The sequence below is a fragment of the Anneissia japonica genome, unplaced genomic scaffold (assembly GCF_011630105.1).
Source record: "Anneissia japonica isolate Jap-2015-1 unplaced genomic scaffold, ASM1163010v1 scaffold287748_len1686314_cov196, whole genome shotgun sequence".
Taxonomy (NCBI): Eukaryota; Metazoa; Echinodermata; class Crinoidea; order Comatulida; family Comatulidae; genus Anneissia; species Anneissia japonica.
In genome coordinates, this window is record NW_022727190.1 from 593,218 (window position 1) to 608,099 (window position 14,882).

The 14,882-nt window shown below is 35.4% G+C and overlaps 1 protein-coding gene across 2 annotated transcripts in view; it reads left to right on the forward strand.

The window, feature by feature from the left end:
• The first annotated feature begins 10,381 nt into the window (after nucleotides 1-10,381).
• LOC117113629 (death domain-containing protein 1-like) overlaps nucleotides 10,382-14,882 on the forward strand; it is a 6,085-nt gene continuing 1,584 nt past the window's right edge. The window contains exons 1-7 of one of the 2 annotated variants that reach the window (XM_033257032.1): nucleotides 10,382-10,599; nucleotides 10,739-10,933; nucleotides 11,409-11,585; nucleotides 11,806-12,037; nucleotides 12,506-12,683; nucleotides 13,365-13,625; nucleotides 14,246-14,612. In XM_033257032.1, coding sequence (XP_033112923.1) covers nucleotides 10,420-10,599; nucleotides 10,739-10,933; nucleotides 11,409-11,585; nucleotides 11,806-12,037; nucleotides 12,506-12,683; nucleotides 13,365-13,625; nucleotides 14,246-14,612 — 1,590 coding nt within the window. In that variant the 5' untranslated portion in view covers nucleotides 10,382-10,419. The remainder of the gene's footprint in view (nucleotides 10,600-10,738; nucleotides 10,934-11,408; nucleotides 11,586-11,805; nucleotides 12,038-12,505; nucleotides 12,684-13,364; nucleotides 13,626-14,245; nucleotides 14,613-14,882) is intronic. The other variant, XM_033257031.1, reaches the window with a different exon arrangement.

Genomic DNA, 14,882 nt, shown 5'->3' on the forward strand with positions numbered 1-14,882 from the left:
TTGGCTACCCCCTTCGCTAGAGCCTAGGCATCAGATGTATACAGTTTAGTAGGCCTGGAGATAGGCACTAGGCTCAGACTGGGCTTGCTTCTTCAATTCAATCAATAACAAAAGATAAATTGGCCTAATTTGTAATACAAAAGGCCAAAATACAAATAAAAACTGGCATATATTTTATTCCAACATAAACATATAAATCAGTATCACTTAAATCTGCGATTCAACATCAGATTTTATAGAAGATCGACAGCTTCAATTGCAAATTCTTTAACCACAATATATGTTCCACAGCAGCGGTTCGCCTAGGTAGGTCTCTCTCTCTCTGGTGATCAGACAGAGAGTTCATCTAAAAAGCAGGCTCAGCTGAGATAGGCGAGTCGCAAGCTTATTTCACAAACTACTTTTCTTCTTTTAATGGGAACGTTTTAAAAATGCCAGTTACAAGATATGACGATTGTGAACCTGTTAAAACGAGTCTTGACTACATCCTGCCTCATTCCTGAACCCCACTAATACCAAAACATTTATTTGTAGCGAATCAATCCAATCGGAATAGCGGCCATTGTTTTTTTCCCATAATTCTTTGTGATCTGTCTTTTGGGGCGGTGAAACGCCACCGGAAATGAAGAGAACTTTCAAAACAGAACGCTAATGCCACCGCCGTGAGGGAAACCCCCATTGAAAGCAAATGAACAAATCATTTTTGCTGATTTTTCCTGTAGTTTAAAGATACTCTCCGTATTAAAATACAAAAAAAAAAAAAACCTTTACAAATATCTATACAAATATTGAATTGATAAATATAAGGATAAAAAAAATCATCAACAATAGAGAGACAACTACAGAGTACGGTAGCTTTAAAAGTTTATTTTTATTCATGAGACCAATACAAGGGCACTTTTTCTGATCACTTGCACTACGAATATTATTAATTTAATTACCAATCAATCTTATGATTATGCGAAGAGCATAAAAACATCATGGATGAATAATTCTTCCGTGGTATTAATAGGTCTACTGAAGTTCTTTATTCCTCTTTATTGCATCACGTAAAACAAAATCAAAACCAAAAGAAAACAAACAAAACGAATAAAAAACATTACACATCATATAGGCATGTATGTATGTATGTATGTGCGTATGTATGTATGTATACATATTACGGTACATAGGCAACCAAGACAATCAACGACAAACAAATATGATGCTCAGCTCAACAATAACTCGGGAGTCGAAATTGAACCCAGGACCCTGGGATTCGATGGACGCACCTTAACCACCAAGTACAGCTACACCAGTAATAAGCAATACAAGTAGGGTCTATTTTTGTTTCGAATTACTAGCTCAATATTACAACTAATATAATATGATAGGCCTAAAATAATTGTAGACCGTGAAGGAGCGTCTCTTGATATACAATTGAGAAAATACCCACACATTCATTAAGAGTCATTCATTCTTCTTGATACCGAATAATTGAACACACAATGAGGGATCATCTCCCGGCTCAGAAATATCAGGTTCTCTTTTAAAACCGGTAAAACAGGCTTAATTGACCGTGAGATCTATTAAATTGTAATCCTAGTGAAAGGTGGTAAAAATTATTCAGCTGGTCATATATACATAAGAGCTCACAAGCGTGACGCAAATAAAGAATTAAAACCCCTAAATCTTTACAGGGAGTTCTTGTTTGTTATTATTTTTTTTTTTTGGTATAGGCCTTAAGTGTTTTTAAACTCGGTATGATTGGACGTCTTTCATCATTAATCAACTCATTTGTTGTCATCATCGTCTTTATCGTTATCGTCATCATCAACGTCATCGTCGTTATATTGTCATCATCAACGTTGTCATCATCATCATCATCATCATCATCATCATCATCATCATCATCATCATCATCATCATCATCATCACCATCATTATCATTATCATTGACGTTGTCGTCGCCACCATCATCCTTTCATTTTATCACCCAGGGACACTGCCGTCAGAAAAATACGAAATGGCAAACAAATACAAAATTTTACAATATTTCGTACAGATTCTCTGAACACGAATATTACCATTATTAGATACACATTTAGGCTATCTGTATAACTATATTGCATCTAGACCTATATGAAATTTGTGCCATCTCGTTATTATTCGTATTATTGTTGTTGTCGTTATCACAGTATTGCCATGCTAAGACCTATTTACCAATACTGTATAGCCGTATGGCTAATGCGATGGCGCTCTTCCAAATTTGGAACACATGTCCTTTCTTTATAAATATACAGTAGTCATGAAGATGCATTTCCTGAATAATTTTTTACAAACAAAGTTAACAGATAACTACAATGAAGAACAGAAATGGTCAATGGGTTAAGTCAATAATGTGGATGCACAGTGCAACTTTTTCAAAGTCATGTCATAATCCGAACATTGATTTAGATAACTAAGGCTTAGTAATATAATTGCGCATTATGTTCAGTCAGATTAGTCTACATTATCTTAATTACAAAACTTTGGAGTTACATTGGAAAAACGAGAGTTCCATGATCCGGATTTCAGATCCCGATTTGGTGGGCTTTCCGGAAAGGACAATTCTAAGTACCGTAGCCTATCAAAAATCAATTGTCATCCTAGAAAAAATGGCATTACTTTTTTTATTGGGTTGTATTTTCAACATCTTTTACCCCCTTCTGAATTGATGCCTGCAATGGTGGATTCAATGGGAGTGGTGGAAGCCGGTCCAGTGTCCCATTTTTTTTCCAAAATCATTAAAAACAATTATTAAGTCTAAGGCGGTTATTCCTGCGGCCATAATATGAAGGTGCAATAATAATAAATTGTTTTGCTCCAACACGAGACCCCTCTATTTCAAATTTCTAGATTGCCACAGGTAGGCCCTATATGAGATCTATAAGCAGTGCATTGGTAAACATTATTATTGTCATTTGTACGTCACAAAAACGAGTGGTTAAATCGTTATGTGTAAGTCAGTCTTGAGCTAAAATGAATTAATTTTAATGTGGAGCTGTAGGGATAATTAGAACAACATTACAAAATCTCGAGTAATACAATTTCAATACATTTCTGAGGTTGTGTCTATGGCCTATACCATGGTTCTCAATGCAGAAAAAATGATAGGCCTATTGAAACAGAATGCATTTTAAGAGAACAGGATTTGTTGAATTGGGTATTCTTCTTTTAAAGAAGGGGTATTGGTGTCTAAAGTCCAGAGTTTCAGCAAACATCGAAATGACGAGGCTTACTTTAGTTTTAATAAGTTACAATGATTCTAATCTATTGTTTGCGTTTTTCTTTATTAAAGGCCCGGTCGTTCTAAATGACCGCCAAAAATGTCTCACAACGATCTTGAAATTCGTCTATACAATTTCGTCACGCGGCCCAAGGAAGTTATCGAGTTGCCCCAACATGCGACCTTTTATATTTGGACAGTTCCGCTCCACTATTTGGTAGTTTAGCCACCACCGAGTTGGGCTTATGTTCGATAAAAGTTGAGAGATTGTTTGGCATAATTAAATGCACGCACCCAACATACAATTAAAAAAGTTTGTTCATTCAGATAACACAATTTACCATCAGCTACCTAAAATTGAAAAGTGCAATTTAATTAAATTTTAGGGATTCGCGCAAGAGGGCCTCGTAACGATCCGAAAACTTAGAAAAACATCTTCCTGAGTTCTCTATTTGTTTAAACCGATATGCTCGACGTGACAAGTGCCGGCGGCAATGATCTCCCTTTGTATTGCTGCCTTTCTTTTCTTTAATGGGGTTATACTTCTATTGATTATACAACAGATAAAAGGGACCGGGTCGATACGATTTGTATTCTAACAATCACACGCATAGTTACAATATGGTTTAGTTTTTGGATCAAACACACCAGATCTAACTTTGTAAGGAGGGAATGGTTCAACCTACGGTTCTCAATAACGTCAAAGCAAACCAGAAGACAGGTAGACAAAATGTCTAGTAGAAAAGAGGAACGTCGCTGTTCAAAGGGGCATGGGGAAACTATTTTGGGAATGAAGAAATCCAGTGGTCCCTCAAGACCGAAAACTGGTAAAGGAAGGAGGGTTCAACGAACAAATGCTCACGGTGAAAATACGACGAAACATGGAAACATAGCCGATATTGTGAATGACGATGGAGCTGCGATTCAGAGTGATGACGAGCCGTCAATATTTGATCAACTTTCTGCTGATATATCTGTCGTGGATATGAAGCACACTTATGAAGACAAGTCTAGTCGCAGGACAGATTCTCTAGATACGTCCAGGGCCAGTGATGAGGATTTGGATGGGGATGATCTAAGCCTATCTGACTATGTACATATATTAAATGACACAAGTAACCGACTAGACAATGAAAATGTTGAAAATATGAAAGAAATCGGAGGACTTTTCCAGGATATTTATAATGTCCTGGACACGAGAAAGTCGCAAACAATGGAACTTTGTCAAAACTTGGAAAGAATGAAAACTGCGATGACAAATGTCAAAGGAAAACTCGTCACCAAAATTGAAGGCAGATCTGGAGGTAAGATATTGTATCGTTACTTTTTTTTTATTTACAGTTTTCAAGTTTTATATAGGCTTATTGGAAAGTACTATGTGTTCTTTCTATTCTATCAATTCCGATTGCGCTCTTGAACAAAATGTAATTGATAAGGCCCTCTATAGTTTAATAAGTTTGTACGTATACAGTCTCAGTGGCCTCACGGTTTGCAAGTAAACCTATATGTGTTCATTAATAGTACAATTATTAATGATAATATTTAGGATATATATTCTGAAGCAGATGACAACAAAACGAGCCAATGGAGGACGACTTTGTGTTGGGGCGTCATGACTTCACGACAGCCCATGAGTGATAATGTGACGATGATGATGATGATGATATTGATGATAATGGTAATGATGAATGATGATGATGATGATGATGATGATGAGGATGATGGTGATCATGAGGAAGAGGATGATGACGAGGACGATGATGATGAATGATGACGAATGATGATGATGATAATGATGGATTATCAAGGGAAAATTATAATTCACATAAAAATGCGGAAAAGGGCTACATGTACACTCGGCAGGTGGAAAACGGTGCCGCGAGCACCCCTACTAGGGATGGATACGTGCGCCTAACAAAATGACACTATTATTATTATTATTATTATTATTATTATTATTATTATTATTATTATTATTATTATTATTATTATTATTATTATTATTATTGTTATTGTTATTGTTATTGTTATTACTATTATTATTACTATTATTATTATTATTATTATTATTATTATCATTATGATATTATACTCGTAACGAGTATAATGTTAGTGGTTTACCATCACTTATCATCAAATAGAATGCTTTGGCGAATTAAAACACAGTGGAGATGATGACGATAAAAAGGGACAATTAAAAAATCTATTCTAATAAGCCTACTATGTAAAGAGAAAAAACGGATTACAGGCCTAAAATCACAATACCTACCTGATTGGATTTATCGTAGAATACTATAACGGTACTGTTGAGACAAAAGATGGGTTAGGTAGAGCATGGGTAGAGTGACATAGTACAGTAGATGGATTTAGAGGTGTGCTGCGAATGGTTAATATATTGACACCGTCCGCATCTCCCGTGTGTTTTCGTTCTCGTTTGGATTGGGACGTTTTGATCCGATGAGTGGGTTTTAATTTAGAACTATTATTTTAGCGTACCAAAATAACATCTAAGTTTAACCTACAAAAATAAATAATGGATGTTAGGGGCCTAACCACTTTTAATAGAGTGGGGCTCTTCCTCCTGATCCACATTAGTTTAGAAATATTTTGAAGGTCTCTAACAAACATTGACTCAAGGCGATGCTATAAAATGTGGATAGAAGATGTAGACCATGCAAAAAAAAACAGTACAAAAAATTAATTGAAAAAAATCACTTTTGAAATTAACCTGCTTATTTTGAGGCAACATAGAAATGATCAAATTGAAAATGGTGTATTCAAAAAATGTTTAGCCATAATTTTACAGCAAAAAGATATAACACGACATCTTTTAATCTGAATTTATGAACCACAAGTAGGCCATCGGAATGAAAACTTATCGGCAAAAGAAAGTCAGCGTGGCTGTAGTTTTGTATTGATCCGAGTAATAAAGCGAATCAAATTTACCTGGTTTTACAACAATTGTAGAATCTCATTATTTCTTTGTCGTGTTAGGAATAGCTAAGGACCTTGGATTTGCGTCATTGTAATATGGTTTTGAAAAAAACTCTATCTTTTGTGTATTTAATCTCGTCATGACAACCGTTTTCACAAACAACACGGTGCATTTAAGTGTTTACATATATAATGTAAGTTCTCGTAGAACGATTATTAACTTCTGCTGTGAAGCATTGGACCGACTCGTGATACGGGTACCCAAGTGTACATGATAAAGGTAGGTGTAAAATACAGTTTTAGGAAGTTATTTTATGTCAGCCCATTACAGACCTGTTAATATAAAATAATTATAGCACGACAGTGAATGCTGACGTCAAGAGAATCATGATTCTGGCGTATGGGTATGACTTATACGAATGACAGGAATCAAAAGAGCTCCATTATATAAGGCCTAGAGTATTGATTGAACAATATTTTGCCAATAGAACCGTAGTACAGGCGGCAATTATTGGTATTTGTTGTATATTGTCTCATAACACTGGTAATAGGCCTATATTACACAATCTAACTTTAAATAATGATCCTCTTCTTCGGTATTGACAGGACCCATGGTGTGTTGTTTTGTCAGACATAAAAATTGTTCACTTGGATCTGGTCAATAACTGAACAAAATGATATCAACGAACATAACTGTAATATATGGCAACCTTAGTAAATTAGTAATTGGACACATTACAAACAAATACAAACAAATTGTAGCCCTGCTGTATCCTTATTTTCCTCTAGAAATTACATTTAGAAGAACATTTTTAGACATTTTTAATCACAGGTTCGTTACAATCATAAAGAGAATATTCTTACATGCCCAGAATTATCGATTGAAACTATTATTATGTGTCATTGTGAATATTCTTATTAGTGATCATGGACAGTAAGCAATATGAAATAATAATAATAATAATAATAATAATAATAATAATAATAATAATAATAATAATAATATTATTATTATTATTATAATGATGATGATAATAATAATAATAATAATAATAATAATAATAATAATAATAATAATAATAATAATAATAATAATAATAATAATAATAGGCCTAATGATAGTAATATGCCTAATGATGGATGGGCTAGGACTCATTTTCATACCAACGAATTTTGCTTATATAAACTGAACTAAATTCACAGGGTAAGATAATCGGGGAGATGATTTAGGCAAGGGTTGGGAATATAAGGTAAAATAGAGGATACCATGTAGGAAAAGGAGATGAAAACTATAGATAAATTAAAATTGTCAAATAAAAAAAAAATAATAGACTTATACATCTCTATTTTTGTAAGAGAAGTTCAAATTTGTTGCCAACGTCAGAGACTAGAGGCATTAAGATAGATAATTTTCGTAATCAGCGTAGGCCCATCACAAATTAACCAATACTGGTAACAGATAGTAGTTAATGAATAGTACTACAAGTAGGCTAATTATTTTTGAGTGTATGTAGGTGCGATGCACCTCACCTTGGCAACGCTACATACCTCATAAGCATTTCATGACACTCGTTTTTATTGTCTATTTGCACTCGAATCTCGTTATCTACCCATAAGTCAGCGTTTTAACTCAATACAGGTGAATTCAATTGAGGCCTTTATACTGCACATTTGTTTATTGTGTTACCGGTTCAGTTTACTATCAATAGAACGATTGATATTATTGTAATCATTATCGTTATGAATCAATACCACTTATTAACGGCAGCATCCCTGATTATTATGTGCCTCTGGGGTATACTGGTTTGAGAAGAAAAAAAAATCCGACAGCCTAATTCAGATAATTAACACGAACGAAAAAAAAAATGCACCGGAAGTACTCAGAAATGTATCATAGTCTCTATTACCCCATTATGTAGCACTCCATTGTGTAAAATATGAGCGCTCTCTGCCCCTCCCCCTCCCCCAACCTCGTTGAGTTACTGGACCGGTAACCGAGTCCGCTCCTGGTCCTTTGAACGAACGTCGGCCGACGCACGATTCATGTCTCATGCATAGACACTCCGATATAAGTAAGAATAGTAAGCTGTTTGTTTTTTACCCAGCAGTAGAGAAAGAAAACTGATTGAAGTAGAAGTACCGGTATATCAGTAAATTAATTCCAGTTCAGACTTTGATTATTCCCTCCTCTTTACATTTAAGGTGAGATTGTGGAGAGGAAATCCTAATATCCTAATATGTAGTTCATTGCTGATCTGAATTGCAAAATTAATTACATTTATAGATTTTCAGTCTGTTCGTCAATGAATTCACGCAAAATTACCGTTCAATCGTTAACTTTGTTGTGTGTTTTACATAGCAACGGTAAACTGACGATAGCATAATATAGTCTCCACACTTGATTGCGATAATCATGGAGTAACACGGTGTAACCACGATGGAAGTGGTGTAACTGTGAGTGATTTAACTGATTCGGGTATGATTCAGCTTTCGTCTGGAATTTTAACAACGAATCTCTCTCTTGACCCGAATTTGTGCACAGCGGGTCACACAGACTCTGGCTTAAAGAATAGGCCTACACTTGGTTTCTGTCATTTACACAAGTTAGGTATACGGTTTTAACAAGAACGCAGGTACGCAAATTCGGATAATAATATTTTATGAGTGTCTGATTGTGACATGTGTTATTGGTAGGCCTACTTCATTGGCACTAACACAAGTAAGTTTTTAAGTTCTTTTAAAAGCTTACAGTAGGTATCGCGCCTGTGTACATAAGGTAATGGGGTTGTACATGGCATCCTATAATAAACTTTATAGCTCCATAGTTACACGTACGTTTTGTGTGTCGGAATTGTAGGCTTATAGATTGTGTCATACCCCTTGAAGCATCGTGTTTCCCATCACGAATTTTCCCACAGTGGCGGATCGATAGCGAAAAGGGGGTTTTCCTCGGCAGTCACCAAATATGTTATTGGTATTATTATCCTTTATCATTATCATTAACTTTCCTATCGGTTAAATAAGCACGGATGATCGGTCGGTTTATAACGTCCTGAAAACAGCATAAGGACGGTTCTATCCATAACCCATACTAAAGAAGGCTGGATTAAGTTGGAAAATCATCACCTCTTCGTCGTTTAAGTTGTTATTCCTATTTAATCTTTACATGTAAATTCATTTAGTTTCAATATTGCGTTAAACAACAAATGTGATTGCATACGTTAGTTTAGGCATTGAGCGTGATTTTCAATGTTTAGGTTTATCCTATCTTATTTGAACTTTGGAATCTCTGCGTGTAGGCCTATTTCTAATTATGTTTTATAAATATACGACTAAATAAATGATAATGAGCATGGCATACGAATAAAAACCTCGTTAGTTGGCTAGACCATAGACCACTTGAACCGTTTAGACAGATAGTGCATTGCAGACTTCGACCGGTTGAACTTATTCGAACAATGTATTTACCTTCCTTTGATGAGTTATATTTAATTTAACCGTGTTAAAGGCTTGATTTATATTATATGCTACTATTTATTTCCAGCCGTACGCCCATTGTGTAATAGAGTGTACCTGACGGTTATTTAAATCTATTAAACCATGAAGCCTCGTTGGTCTAATGCTTATGAAGCTCGCCTTGTCAACGAGAGCTCGCAGGTTCGATTACCGTCGGAGACATTTTATTACAAAATGCGCCTTGAGCACCATTGGTGGAGATGTGCGCTTTATAAATCTTCTTTATTATTATTATTATTATTATTATTATTATTATTATTATTATTATTATTATTATTATTATTATTATTATTATTTATTTATTTATTTATTTATTTATTTATTTATTTATAGGATAACATTCGTTGAGAGCTGCTGCACGATGTCCTACATTCGAACACTGTATTTACCCTGTCTCTTATACACATCTAGATGTTCAAGTAGTTAAAAATCACGACATACCCGCCTTATTTTGCTACCTAGCGCCCTCTCAGTTAATCATCGAGCCCCTCCGCCCTCCACATTCGTGGCCCCTCCCCATCAGTCCTCCCACTCCATTTCAGACTCCTATATAGGCCTACGCCAATAAGCTCAATCCATCGTACTAAAAATAATAATGAAAATTGTGTTTATTATTGTAGGCCTGGGCTAAGGCCTATTAGACCTATATAAATTGGGTCTATTGCATATTTTTTGTTTATACATGCTATGATTTCATATTTTTCTATTCACATTTTTCAAGGATGCAGCTACCGGGCGACGACGAGGTCACGTGTTTTGTAAGATGTCGAGATTCTGAATTGAATTCATCTTCTTTGAATTGTTGCCTTGGTAACATCAGTGGCGACGCGATAGAAGACAGCGAGGAGGTGATAAGCAATTGCATTACACTTAGCCGACCAGGGCAGGAGGATAACTATGAGGTTAGCGCAATTTTATTATAAAATTACATAGGTGTTACGCCACCGCTACTAGGCCTATCCCTTTTAATAAAAAAGATATACATTATTGGAATAATAATTTTAAGTTAGTAGATAACGTTGTTTTTTTTTATTCTGGTAGCTTCTTTCATATCCAATTGTCATCGCAATACCATACCAAATAAATGCTCGAGTGGCGAATACAAAGGAGCTAATTGTCAAGCAGCGGGTCGTCAGGGAAGAGGTGGTTTCGGAGGAAAACCCAGAGATTGTTAAGACCGTGGAATGGAAAATATTGCAGCCATTAGCGACTGATTCCAGTCTACCTGAATACAAGGTGAGAAGCCTACATCAGATTCAGTTAAATTTTGATAATGCAATTTGGCTGCAAAAATGATTTGTACTCTATACCGTTCCTAATAACATTAGATTTTTATGGTTTATATATTGAGGTAAAAATTGGAACAGGCCTACTTTAATATGACTACTGTATAAAAGCAAGTAGGCCTACTATTTATTTTTCTAAGTTTTCCGTTGCACGGTATTTTATACCTCAGTGGTTCAAATGTTTTCTGTAATTAGTATCTATGTGTTTGACATGACTTGGATGGGAAACAGTCAATTTTGTTAATATTTATGTTTTCATAAATAAATGTTATACATGGAATTATTGTCAACATATTATAAGAATCTCATGAAGGTCTGGTACATGAATGCCCTATAACTGTTAAATTAAAAAAAATGTTTCGAAAATTATGACCCAGTCAAGAACTTTCCAAATACCTATTAATTTAATATCGTTCCTAAACCAGGGCCAGTTAGTTGAGGTGGCAGTAACTCGATTGACGTCATTTGCAGTTGTAGCGCGCATGGTCAACGACAAAATGACCATCAATAAGAAAGGAGGGGTTATAAAGTCGACAGCTGATCATCGTGTGACAATCACCTACCCCCAGGGGGTGTGCACTTTGATGAACGTCTCGCTACAGGTAATTTATCTTTAATACCACCATTAATTAAATTAATTACAATTAACTAAAATTATAATATCAATGACAATAATTTTGAAAATGATTATTAATGATAACCACCGGGCCTAATTACCGTTTAATTCTATATCACAGTATGCTTAAGGTTTGTTTTTAAACGTCATTGTTATTATTATTATTATCATCATCACCGTTATTATTATTTTATTCAATATTCAAGGTTCAACCTGCTGAGTCAGTTGCTGCCGATTTGAAAACTCGATTTCGACATTGCTCGGACTTGATCGGGGCCAGTCCGATTCTTCACATGACGCACGCCCCAAGCAAGAAGTTCGACAAGCCCATAACTGTTTCCATTCCTTGCCCTCCGAATCCAAATAAGGGCAGTACACCAGCCACAGGCAAAGTCACAAAGTCCGAGAAGAAAGAAATAGAGCCAATGCTACCGGAAGGTAATACATTTTCTCCATAAACAAAGTCTATATAAAAAAGGGATCAGTCAGGTCCATATAGAAAATATCACTCCACCCTCTGATGCGAGTGGGGTGATAATCTAATCATTTCAATGGGCTCCGGCCTATTTTTGAAAAAAATATATATATGTTTAATTACTCAGAACTAATCTGAAATAAACGCCAAGACGCACTAGTTTAGCATACTGTACGATATCAAAGCAGATGCTAATAAGTAAGTAATATATATTGCTTTTCATGAAATTATTAGAAAGAAAAGCCGAAAAATAGTCATTCATGTTGAAAATATACATTCATTAGCTCTCAACCTTGATTAGCTGTGATTAAAGCGCGTAACGTTTCTAAGTACGAGCTCATTGAATCTCCTGTATGCGCTATGATTATGTTGGACCAATGACAATGATAAGTTTGAAATGAAAATGTTGTTTTTTTCAATAATTATAATAGGTGCAATTATAATTCGCAAGACAAAGAAGAGTAGTTACGGTGGAGACGCCGCTGATGATTTTCTCCATGCTTTGTACAAACAATCAGAAAATGGTTCGTGGAACGATTTGGAAAAAGTGGAAATAAAACAAGTTCGAAAGGATGTTGTGACCCTCGACTTGAAAAGACCAGTCGAGAGGTAAGTCCACTCGCGATTTTGTACGCCTAGGGTAATTTTCCTCTTTTGTTTTTTTCTTAATGGCTGATGTATTTTGTTACGGAGTGATGTCCTACATAAGTAGTATGCAAATGTATAGCTAACCTGCCCTGTGTATGCTGATCACGCATCAGATCAAGGAAAACAACATGCATTGTAAACGTATATGTAAACGTGTGTGTTTATGGGACATGTGCTTATTTTTTACCCTGTTCTGATTTGGCTAGTTGCTAAGACACTCCGGAAAGGTTCCTTGGGTACACGGAAAAGTGTTTCAACTCGAAAAATAAAGTCCAAAAGCTTTAAAATCATAAAGTTTTTTTTTTCTTTTGTTGACCAAAGGTCATTAACTTTCAGATATTTAAAACACGTTTAGCAGAGCGGTCTCTGGTTTCTCAACATGTTAATAAACGTAATGAATATGTAATTGTATTACATATGAAATCATAGATTATAAAAAGCAGCACTCTGAGACTAACTTTGATGTAATTTATTCAACACAAGCTTTCGCTGGCAGTCAATGCCAGCTTCATCAGGTGTGACTTAATTACATCAAAGTTAGTCTCAGAGTGCTGCCTTTTATAATCTGTGTATATTGTTTAGACTAACACGGCTTCATTACAACTTATATGAAATCATGTTTATCTTCTGTATTAAAAATAGCTTATTAGTTGTACGGATGGGCGTAGAAACAAAATACACTCCGAAGCAGATCGCCAACACGTTTGAGCAAGCTTTACAAGTAAAATACGCAAATATAATCCTTTATCACAAAGTTGAGAGGCCTGAGAAAATTATCGTTCAGATTGTGCCAATCCGCCAGTTGGATAGCGCCCTAAGACGGCTAAATAATGACAACTACGATGGACCTCCGGATCCTAGTGCAGATATACCAATGACTGAAGGTCAAGAAATTACAATAAGGTACCGTTAATCGATTTGTATTACTTGTACGAACTAAATAATCAAAATGTTAACTGATTTAACCGGACTTGAGGCATTGGAGTGATGTTACAGGATATTAAATTATGAGATTGTCAATACATTAAGGTAATGTTTAATACAATATCGGCAATCGTTATACAATATTAATAACTATAACTAACTTTTATTATTTTTAACGTTTTTTCTTTTGATATTTTATACATTTTGGTTGGTGTTTTTTTAATGTAATGTGTTGTATATGCCTACGGTATTAGGCCTAATTTTCTTTATTTAATTGTTGTTCTCTGTTTTTGAATGCAATTCGTTGTTAATTTTTATGATTTTATCTATAGTGGAATATTATTGTTATTCTTGCAATTTTAATGATTTTGAACTACGACATATTTTTTAATTTTCTCATATTTTGTTGTTGGAGTTATATCTGTTTGTTAATTGTTTTGGAAGAGGGCCTCTTCAAGTCAGCATTGCTGTAAGAGCCACCCTCTTAAAAAATTGTCGATTGAATAAATAACTAGTGTCGTCATTTCAGTAGACCTATTCCAATAATGCAGTAGGAGAAAAGGCTATTAATAGAAGTTCTTTGATTTACTTATGTTCAGGCTCACTGGTAACATCAGGATTGTAGGTCACGATGAACTCAAGTTAACGTTCCACACTCAACGAACCAACATGGTAGAATTTACCATAAAAGAAAACAATAAATTTGGAAACTACAGTTCTTCAGAATATCGTGGCGTTGCCGAATTTTATGGACGGTCGCGAGTGACGGTCCATGAACCAGACGATCCGGAGGAAATCCTTCTCCGTGAGGCGGAAGCGAAGGCGGCTGAGAAACAGAACAAGAAGTCGTCTGACTTCGGAGGAGCAAAAGGGCAGAAGGAACAGAAAGCAAAGGAAAAACTGGAGACGAATTTGTCGAGAGCACCACCAGACCTCCTATGTAAACTTGCAGTGTCTATACCAAAGGTAAAATTGTTGAGTAAGAGGCTTATTTTCAGGGAGAGCGCCGGGGGTGGGGGAGGTCCTCGACATGGGAGCTTATACACCCGATGAGAGCAAAGTGGGCGTGGTCGGATGTCGATCAAAATCTTTCAAAAGTGGTCCCGGGGAAAAACCCATTAAACATGACAATTTAGGGGTTTCAAATGCTTAATTCATCGATTTTAGAATCCACTAATATGTAGAAAATAGATAAAATTCCTTTTTTCTCCCCGACGAATTGTATTTTTCTCCTTG